The sequence below is a fragment of the Equus quagga genome, chromosome 12 (genome assembly GCF_021613505.1).
Source record: "Equus quagga isolate Etosha38 chromosome 12, UCLA_HA_Equagga_1.0, whole genome shotgun sequence".
In the NCBI taxonomy this organism is placed as follows: Eukaryota; Metazoa; Chordata; class Mammalia; order Perissodactyla; family Equidae; genus Equus; species Equus quagga.
The window spans coordinates 45450031-45460892 of record NC_060278.1 but is presented as its reverse complement, the minus strand read 5'-3'; the positions used below and the strand labels follow the sequence as shown (position 1 = coordinate 45460892).

Below are 10862 nucleotides of genomic sequence, written 5' to 3'. Positions count from 1 at the left end.
CTCAGAAGTAGTTTTTTTAATAAAATAGTTGGGACATGTCCTGTCTTATTTTTTGAGCTAATGTGTAAACGTGGGTAGTAGTTAAGGACTTGGACTCTGGAGTCAGATAGGCCCAAAATGTGAGTCCAGGTCTACAAACAACCAGCAGCATGACCTTGAGCCAAATTCCTTACCTCTCTGAGCCTCATCAGCCAAAACAGAAAGTAATAGCACAAAGTTTTATGGGAACTTACTTATGACAGTGCTTGGCCCCTAGTAAGGCCCAATGAATTTCCGGTGTTTATTATTATAATTAGCAATCATACTAACCGTAACTGTTAAATAATTATGTTTTGGGGTTTTCGCTGTCTCAAAAGCATGGGGTAGTGACAGCAAGGTTTTTTGATAGTAAATAGACTTCTCAGAGTAGAACTGAAACCCTTACCTGGCATATCTCCACGTGGGTTCTCCTAGCATAGCACTGCACTCTTCTCACCTGCCTCTTGAAAGTTATCAACAATGCAGAAAAGGTAGTTCTAGAGACAGAAGTATTTTTTGAGAATTGACTATCAGAGCTCAGCCCACCCCATCCTGTCCTCCTTAATGACCTCACTGTCACTCTGGGAACTCTCAGCTGAACTTCTTTAGCCTTTACTGAAAAGACTCAGAGTTCCTTTTTGATCTGGTTAACTAATAGCATGTAGGACCATCCCCATCCACAGCATTGGTATAACACTGTGGTAGAATAGAGCTTAGCTTGGCAACTGACCCATTATGATAAGCACTTTAGTCACTTGGGAGTAGCGTGATTACACGCTGAACAAATAAAAGATAAGTTCTAATTACTTAAATATGATGCAGACTACAATGAATGGAAGGCTGCTGTTTAATGACACTTAAAGTTGTACTGGGTTGTTTGTTAAATTTTACGTGAAGAAAGAGCCACCTGCTGGGGCTACAGCCCTGAGTATTAAAAGATGTTCATGGTTAGGTCTTTATATAGAAAGTAATTCTATTTTTTTTTTGGTATTGTTAAAATTATGATGCAATATACATAAAATTTATCATTTTAACCATTTTTAAGTGCATTAAATACATTTACAATGTTGTGCAACCATCAACACTATTTCCAGAATTTTCTCATCTGTACCCATTAAATCATCTCCCCATTCTCCTCTCCCCTTAGCCCTTGGTAACCACTGCTCCACTTTCTGTCTTTATGAATTTTCCTATTCTAGATACATCATATAAATGGAATCACACAAAATTTGGCCTTTTATGTCTGGCTTATTTCACTTAGCTTACTGTTTTCACGGTTCACCTATGTTGCAGCATGTATCAAAATTTCCTTCATTTTTAAGGCTGAATAATATTATACTGCATGGATAGACCACATTTTGTTTTCCATTCATTCATCGACGGACATTCGGGTTGCTTCCATCTTTGGGCTATTGTGAGTAATGCTGCTATGAACACTGGTGTACAAGTACCTGTTAAGAGTCCCTTCTTTCATTTCTTTTGCCTGTATACCTAGATGCAGAATTGCTAGATCATGAGGTAATTCTATTTAACTTTTTGAGGAACCACCAAACTGCTTCCCCAGCTGCTTCACCGTTTTACATGCCCATCAGCAATGCACAAGGGTCCCACTTTCTCCGCATCATCACCATCATTTATTTCCCCTTTTTCCAATAATAGCCATCTTCATGGGTTTGAAATGATACCTCTTTAAATTAGATTTGCTTTGTAAACTAGTTTTAAAAACTACACAAAGAGTTATTATTCTATGGCTATCTTATCCTGTATGTAAAAAGCTACAAACATCCTGTTCAAATCCCAAAGTAGAAGGGAAAATACAGCTTTACCTGTTAAATCTTAAATATAATAACACCAATATTTCTCCAAGTAAAAAGGTCATCCTGAGTTTTAGGAAGGCAGTCAAAAATCCTACAGCAAATAAATATATCTATCGGCCTTACTGAAGCTGTCACTTGCATACCTTTCTTAGCAGAACCAAGCTCCCAGCACAGCTGGAAGACTTGGCCCGGAGGCGGGACAGCGCCTGCCCCTCCGCGCATGCGCGTCCCAGGCTCGCCCCCGGCAGGCCAGCGGGGCGGCGGAGGGCGGGGCCCGCGGAAGTCGCCTCGGAGTGGCAGCGATGGCGGCCGCCTGGGGCTCCGTTCGCCTGCAGCGCTGCATGGTGTCACCGCCTGGGAGGCACAGCGCCTCTCTGATCTTCCTGCACGGCTCAGGTGGATTCTAGTTTTACGTCCGGGTTTTCTGCAGCCTGGGAAACGTCCTGCCCTCGGGTCCCCCAGTGTTGCCCCAGTGGGGCAGGCGCCGGGCCCCCAGCAGCGACCTGTGGGCTCGGAGAGGGTGACTCTCCCCTCGCTGGACACACAGGCCTGGTAACCTGTCCCCAGCCGTCGCCCCTTGTCTTACTTTTTCTATCTTGCGGTCCTTGGCCCATTGGCCTCGCTTCCAGCCCTTGTGTCCCGCCGCTCGGCCAGACCCTCCATCCACATCATTCTCTCCATTGCAACCCTTGCCGGTCACCACCCCCCACATCCCCAGGTTTAAACAGAGCAGGTTAGTAAGGTAAGTCTTCTGCTAGAGACAAATTATTTAGTACTTTTCAGGGTCAGTTACGAATGATTGAGTTTTCAGCCGCATTGTATTATTTGCCATTGTTTTCTTTCCCAAGTCTCCCATACTAACGTAGATGATTGAGATTCACAGTTAACTTAAACAATATTTATTGTCTCCTTTGTAAGAGGCACTGTGCCAGAGCTGCAGTGCTTTTCCCTCTTTCTGCTCGCCCTTCCTTTATTCCCCTCTTTCCTCCTCTTGCCATTAAGTCCCCAAGAATACAGCACAAAGTCAACTCTGAGTCCCAGGGGCTGATTTTTCCTTCCACTTCCTGCCTTTGTAATGCGTGCTTAATTCTGTATGGCGTTTCTTACACTCATCTGTAATGACTTCTGTCTGTCCTCCCCACTGGATGGTGAGCTCCTCGAGGGTAAGGATCCTTGTTTTAATTTTTGCATCCCTCGTGCTTGGCCCAGGGTAAGTTCTTGGGAAATGTTTTTTAAAGAAATGAGATGCAGCCACTGTCTGCAGGGGGCCTACCTAAAGTTAAACACAGAAACAATTCATTTGAGTCAGCAGTGGGTGGGAGATCCCATGATGGCGCGTGATTTACTGCCAAGTAAATTGTAAGGAGAAAACTGTGGTTAGGCGTTATTAAGGCGTTTGGAAGATGAAGAGCTTGTCAGATTTGCCAGAGAAAGTGGTCTTTGAGCTGAGACGTGTAAAGAGGATGGTGATTGGATAGTGGAGGGGATTGGAAAGATACAAGGTAGAGAAACGAGCAGTGGTGGGAAGTATTCTCCTTTTTAGAACTAGTCCCCCATGGATCGTTGAACAGCTTGCCCAAGGTCACTTTGCTATTGTGAGTGGTGGTGGAATTGAGATTTGAAGCCAGATCTCTCTGACTCCAAAATCAGTGCTCTGGAGGGGTAAGGTGAAAAAACTTTGAACTAGGGTGTGACATTTTGGAAACAGGGAAGAAAGAGGCCAAAAGAGTTAAAGGGAGAGACTTGACTGATGAAATGTGTTTAGAAGGGGAGGTGTCTAAGATGGCAGCAATATTTTGCAACTAGGAGACTATTGTTAATACTTTTCTGAGCTCCCATGATGTTCATTTATAAGAACCAGAAATTCTCCAGTACTTTTTTTTTTTTTGATGAGGAAGATTGGCCCTGAGCTGACATCTGTTGCCTCTTTTTGCTCAAGGAAGATTGTCCCTGATCTAACATGTATGCCAGTCTTCCTCTCTTTTGTATGTGGGATGCCGCCACAGAATGGCCTGATGAGTGGTGTGTAGGTCGGTGCCTGGGATCCGAACCAGGGAACCCTGGGTCACTGAAGCAGAGCAGGCGAAGTAACAATTAGGCCACCAAGCCGACCCCTACTCTTTTTAATAAATAAGTTAGTTATTTCATAGTATCTTAAGGAAATCCTCCTAGACTTTTCTTCATTTTTCCCTGGACCCCTTTGCTTAATTATCCTTATTCTTTTCAATTTCAAATTACTGACATTTTTATAATTTGTAACTATATGTCTCTGAAATGCAGAATTGTGCATTATATATATTTTTTCCCTTTGTACTTTGAACAAAGAATTTATCCAAAGAATTCTGCCAATTATGCAAGTGTAATACAATTCCTATATATTTAGAGCTCCTTTGTAGTAAGTAAAATTCTTATTGGGAGTTTGACTTTACATTAGATTTTAATACATGTGGTTGTGTTAGAGGAAATGTGTGGCTTCTGGTTAGTCCAAATCGGGGCAAACCAGTTTTAACAGTTTCATCATGCTCGTGGAATAAGGTGGTGGCTTGCTAAAAAGTGGGCTTTGTGAATGGATGGATGGATGATATTCTGTAGCATTCACTTTTGCTTTTCAAGGTTGAAAAAGTGTTTTTAGAGGCAGATTTTTTTTTTTTTTTAAATCTTAAAACCTTAAGGTTCTCTTTTAGGATATGGCAGCCATAGAAGAATATATGGGAATGTAAGTTAATATATAGCCAATATAATTTGAACCTTTCCTACTACTGAAATAAAGTACCTTCTTTCAGGAGAATAAAAACAAATGAGAGTTTAATTAGCTTTGTTCAGTTTCTCAGATTAGAACCATTTACTCTGTTACGTCCTCCTTTAGTCCACTATGGTTCTCCTTTCAATAGTATTCATCATATTTGTAATTACGTAAGTTAATGTCTGTATTCCACACCAAACTATAAGGTTCATGCAGGCCCAAACCATGGATGTCTTGCTTTCTCCCCATATAGTAAATCTCAGCGAATTGACTGAGTTAGTTCTGACTAAAGTCACCAGGAACCTCTGTGTTGCCAAATGTAATGGACATTTTTCAATTATCCGCTTATTTGAACCATCAACGGCATTCACTTTTCTTCTTGAAACACTTTCCTGGTTCTTTCTACTTCCGTTCGCTCCTTCTCGTTTCTTTTGCAGACTCATCTTCCTCTACCTGGCCATTAATGTTGGGGTTCCTCAAAATTTGGTCCTGGGTCCTCTTCTCACTTGACATTTTTTGCCCCAGGCTAAACTCCATAGAAGCCCATGGATTCAATTTTTACCTGTGTACAAGTGACACAAATGTGTGTCTCCATTTTAGGTCTCCTTTGAGTTCTAAATGTGTTTGTCCAACTGCCCGACAATCATTCATTCATTAATCCATTCATTCAAGAAATATCTATTACATGGCCACTGTGCGAGGCACTGCTCTAGGTTCTGGGCATTCAGCAATGAACAAAACAAACAAAAACCCTGCTCACGTGGAGCTTACATTCTAACAGAAGAAATATTATATAACAGACGATAGTAAGTTCTGTGGGAAAAAAGAAAGCAGGATACAGAGGATGAGAGGTATGGGGATACAGTTTTAAATAAGGTGGTCAGAGTAGGCCTCACTGTGACGATGACGCTTCAGCCGGATTGAAGAGAGTGACTTGGTGAGTGAGTCATGTGGACATTGGATTAGACTGTTAGAGACAAGGGAAAAGCCAGGACAAAGGCCCTGAGGTAGGATCGCTGACATTCAAGGACAGCACTAGGGCTATTGTGCCTGGAGTGAGAGGAGCACAAGGTATCCAGAAGGTACAGGCATCAAGGTGGAGTGGGGCAGGGGCCCGCACGCTTTTTCTGTGAGGGGTCAGGTAGTAACCATTTTAGCTTTTGTGGGCCACCATGGTCACTTGTTTTTCTTTTTCTCTTCCCTTTTTTTCTTTTTTCTTTTTTTCCTGTATGACTCTTTAAAAATGTGAAAACCATTCTTAGCTTGTGGCCCTTAAGGACCTGAGTTTTGTCCTCTAGTCTGCTCCAATGTGCTCAACCCCTGGTGTAGGACCTTGTGTACATTGCAAAGAGATACCTCATGCTCATGGTGTACAGACTTGGCGTTTTGTGTGCTTCCTGTCTCAGTGCATGGTGCTATTGTTCACCCAGTTGTCCTGGCCAAAAACCTCACCTCAGGGGCCGGCCCCATGGCCCAGGGGTTAAGTTCACATGCTCTGCTTCAGCAGCCCAGGGTTTCGCAGGTTCAGATCCTGGGCACAGACGTGGCACCGCTCATCAGGCCATGCTGAGGTGGTGTCCCACACAGCACAACCAGAAGGACCTACAAGTAGAATATACAACTATAGTAGTGAGGGGCTTTGGGGAGGAGAAAAAAAAACCAAAAGAAGATTGGCAACAAATGTTAGGTGCCAATCTTTAAAAAAAAACAAAGCAGAAACAAAAACCTCATCTCATCCTTGAAACCTTTCACCATTGACCCCTCATAACTAATCTATTGCCAATTTCTGTTAATTTCATCTCCTAAATATCTCTAGTATCTGTTCTGTGTATTCCACTGGTATCGCCGTAGTTTAAGCATCACTCACATGGACAGTAGTAGCCTCCTAACTCCTCTCCCCACGTCTGCTTCTGCCCTTCAGTTCTGTCTTCACACAGAGTGACCTTTAGAAGCATGCCCTCTTTCGACCAAAAAGTCCTGTACCCCATGCTCTTAGGGTGTCTCAGGTCCCTACAGTTTCTCTAGCCTCATTGTGCACTCACTGCTCTTCTTCTCCTTCTCAGATGTTGAACTTCTTCTTCCTGTAAAGGCTCTTAGCATTTGTCATGTCCTGTCTGAGAAGAGCTTTCCTTCTGCACTTCACTTTTCACCAGCCTGTAGATTTTAGTTCAGACCATTCACCAACTATCTGTTGAATGCCCGATATGTGTCAGTCCTGTTCTAGGCATTAAATGAACAAATAACTCAGTGGATAAAACACAAATGACCCTTGCTTTGCAGAGCCTATATTCTAGTGACGTTATCCCTGAACCCCTTAACTGGGTCAGCTCTGCTTATAATAAACCCTGGCGGCATCAGCTGTCGTCTTTCCATGGTTACATTTGTCTTTCATGTTTACGTGTATGATTATTTGACTAAAGTCTGTTTCTCACAATAAACTATATACTCTGTGAGAGTAGCGGCTCTTTCTGCCCCTCATCTTCCCATCACTTCCTCTCTAGAGTGAGCACAGTGCCTGGCACATTAATAGGTATTCAATAGATATGTTTTGAATTGGTGTTTTCATGAATTAATTGATTCAGAAATTTGTTGTTACCTTTAAAATTTCCTCTTCAGGACTCCATAAGATGGACGTATATTTCCTTCCATTTTTTTAATGGAAATATGCATACGTTAATTCTTGCATGAATTTTGATTATTTGTCAGCCTTGGGATGTATAATCATTATTTTCAGTCATAGAAACATGTTATCAAAATTAAATTTTAATTTCTTCAAGTTAAAAATAAAAGTATGCTGAATACCCCTTTTGAACGATTTTATTATTTTAACCAAGAAAATTGTTTTACGTTGTTCCAACTATAAAAGTTTATAAGCACTTGAGGAATTTACTATTTTTTAAGAGTAAGATAAGAAATGACAGTGTTTAAAATCAGATATAGAAAGAATTTTTTTCTTAGAAAAATTGAATTACTTTATTTATTTGTTCCTGTTATACCCTTTAAATGGGGAAACTTAGAATTCAAGCTTAAACAAGGTCTGTAAAGTGATCAGTGGTGGTTAAGAGCAAAATAATCAAAATTATTCCTAGCTTTTGATTCCTGACCAATTAATTCACACTGATAAATTGGTTTCTGGACAGTTATTTTTATGGATGGAGATCTTTTTAATTCCTTTTTCCAGCCTCTGTGTGACATGAAAGTTATATACTGCCTTCAAGTACACTGTATTGTCAAAATGTGTTATCTTAATCTGGATTTTGTCATTCATCAGGTGATTCTGGACAAGGATTGAGAACGTGGATCAAGCAGGTTTTAAATCAAGATTTAACATTCCAACACATAAAAATTATTTATCCAACAGCTCCTCCCAGGTATGCAGTAATTTATCTCACTCTTCAGTATAACTCTGTGCATAAAATATATATAAATAGATGTATCAGCTAGATGTTCTTTAAGCTTAGTTCTGTGTTTAAAATATTTTAAATTGGGGTACTTTTGTTCCAGAACATTTTATTTTATTTTTTTTGCAATTACACTGTTGGGCCAAGTTTTGCTAAGTGAGTAATTCCCTCATTGGAAAGCATTTCCTGAAGCTCTTTTTTTGTTTTTCTTTTGAGGAAGATTAGCTCTGAGCCAACATCTGCTGCCAGTCCTCTGCTTTGTTTGTTTTTTGCTGAGGAAGACTGGCCCTAAGCTAACATCCGTGCCCATCTTCCTCTACTTTGTATGCAGGACTCCTACCACAGCATGGCTTGCCAAGCGGTGCCATGTCCGCACCCAGGATCTGAACTGGTGAACCCCGGGCTGCCAAAGCGCAACATGCACACTTAACCACTGCGCCACCAGGCCAACCCCCCTGAAGCTCTTAAATTAAACTTTGTCCCGAGCACAAGCTACTGAACTCTGCTTCCTCTGGCCCTGCAGATTGCTGTCTTTCAAACTTTCTTTTTCCCTTCATCCACTCCAAAAAGAAACAAATCCCTCCAAAGAGCATAATCTTTCTAATAATTTAATTAAGCCAGAGTTCGTAATCTCTGGAAAAGGGTCTCGTGGCATTCATTCTACATTTAAAAGGATTTACGAGTACTGTTAAGCTTTTGGAATCAATAAACCAGAATAGAAATATGGACTTGACTACTTAATAAATATTTAGGTTATACAACCTGTAAACAACATTGTCTCACGGAATGCACAATCAGGAGATGGGTATAGTTTTGAAGTCAAACTGCTTTTTATAATGATTAAGTTCACATCTGCATAGCCTTTTTATTCTGAATGCTTGCTTTAAACTGGGGTTTGCAAATACTTTATTGTGTAAGTGAAATAATGTGCTGAGCTGTGCAACCCAATCTGATTTCCCATTATCTGTTCTTGATTTGTTCTTATGAAGCACACGGTGTACTTATGCAAGTGCTTTGCTTTATTTTTGTGTTAACTTAGGATTACAGAGAAGTAAAACCAGAACTTCAAGGGCCTTTTTCTATGCACTATTAAGATTTTAGTTACCTCAGTTGATAGAATTGAAAAAGGTAGAACAATAAAATGATAATTTTATTGTAAGATTTAAGATTCAAAAAAAATTATTATTTTAATATAATTTTAGAGGAATTTAGTAGTTCGGTAGTGTAGATAAAAGACCTAAGGACCAGTGGGTTGTTTTTGCACTGTAAGTTGAATGTCTTTGCAAATATCAAGAGAACTTGTTATTCATTATTGATTATTAGGGTGAGTGAAGTTGGAAAGGAGAAAGACAGTGGTATTCCTATGGGGATGGGAAAGATAAGTTCATTTTAGCCTAAATATAAATGTAATTATCTGATAAAATTGAATGGAAGGTCATTGGAAACATGATTCTAGAAATTAATATTTTTCAGCTTACGAATTTCATGTCATCACCAACTGTGATGTGAATTCTAGATCAGCGTATTTCAGACTTTAGGCCAGAGATATTTCTGAGAATCCAAAACTCTCCATGTGCCCTACGCATTATTTGTGGGTGCTGTTGTGATTTAGTAAAATATAAAATCATTGAAATATTTCACTGAATCCATAGTAACTTTTTGGTATTATATGTTTTCATGGTCAGTGGCTACTTGGACAGATCATCCAACATTTTAGGCCATGCTCACCAAAGAAATGTAATTCCAGCTGCATGTGCAAATTTAAATTTTCTTGGTACCATGTTATAAAAAGGAAAAAGAAACCAGTAAAATTAATTTTAATAATATATTTTATTTACCCCATTATATCCAAAATATCAATGTGTAATTAATATGAAATTATCAAAGTGATGTTTTACATGTTTTGTTCATTCTAAATCTTTGAAATGTGTATATTTTATGTGGACAGCACACAACAGTTTGGATGCTAATTAATTAATTTTCAATTAAATAAAATTAAAAGCTCAGTTCCTCTGTTGTACTAGCCACGTTTTTAAATGCTCTATAGCTGTATGTGGCTGGGGGCTACCATCTTGGACAGCGTAATTCTAGACCTTAAAAAGGAATTCCCATTGACAGTATGTCAGGGGCCATTGTTCCAGATCAAATCATCATTTTTACTTAAATTTCTCATGAGTTATCATCCTTGAACTTGTGTAAGATTTTTTTTTTCTTAAATGACGAGATGACTTATTCTTTCCCAAGCAGGGATGACTCTCCCTCAGGGAACATTTGGCTGTGTTGGGCGAAATTTCTGGTTGTCATAACCGGCAGGAGGGGCAGCCTAAAAGGCTTCTGGCATCTAGTGGGTGGAGGCCAGGGACGCTGCTAAACATTCACAGAGCACGGGACAGCCCCACAACAAAAAATTATCCCGTCCAGGATCTCATGGTGCCTAGGCTGACAAACACTGCTTTAAATTACACCTCTGTCCCACACATGCTAGACGATTAGTATCTTGATTCTCCTTTAGGTTAAAAAAAATGTCCCTGTGTGGTCAGCTCTGCTAATATTTTAGAGAAACAAATATCAGAGGTAATTAAAGGATGAAGGGCATCATTGTTTTTGAATCAATACAAAAAGAAGCTGAGACTGCACCTAAGAACAGGTCTTTATGTACTAGGCTCCCTTTATTTTTAGACTTAATTACTCTAGGTCAGAAACGTTAAAAACAAAATTCTACTTTCCTTCAAAAGCCTTTCTAGTCTCAAATTTACTCTTGTGAGCACGGAGTTGTAAAGTTTTGCTTCCATGTTTTCACTCATTCTGAGTCCTAAAATGAAGTAAAGAGCTCAAAATTCAGTATAATTTGCAATTTTCTATCCTGGAACTCAAGAGCTTTTC

At 39.9% G+C, this 10862-nt stretch overlaps 1 protein-coding gene across 1 annotated transcript in view; it reads left to right on the top strand.

Moving 5' to 3' along the window:
• The first annotated feature begins 2116 nt into the window (after nt 1-2116).
• The window catches only part of LYPLAL1 (lysophospholipase like 1), a 43316-nt gene continuing 34570 nt past the window's right edge, over nt 2117-10862 (top strand). Inside the window, exons 1-2 of the mRNA XM_046677950.1 lie at nt 2117-2231; nt 7850-7949. Coding sequence (XP_046533906.1) covers nt 2138-2231; nt 7850-7949 — 194 coding nt within the window. The 5' untranslated portion in view covers nt 2117-2137. The remainder of the gene's footprint in view (nt 2232-7849; nt 7950-10862) is intronic.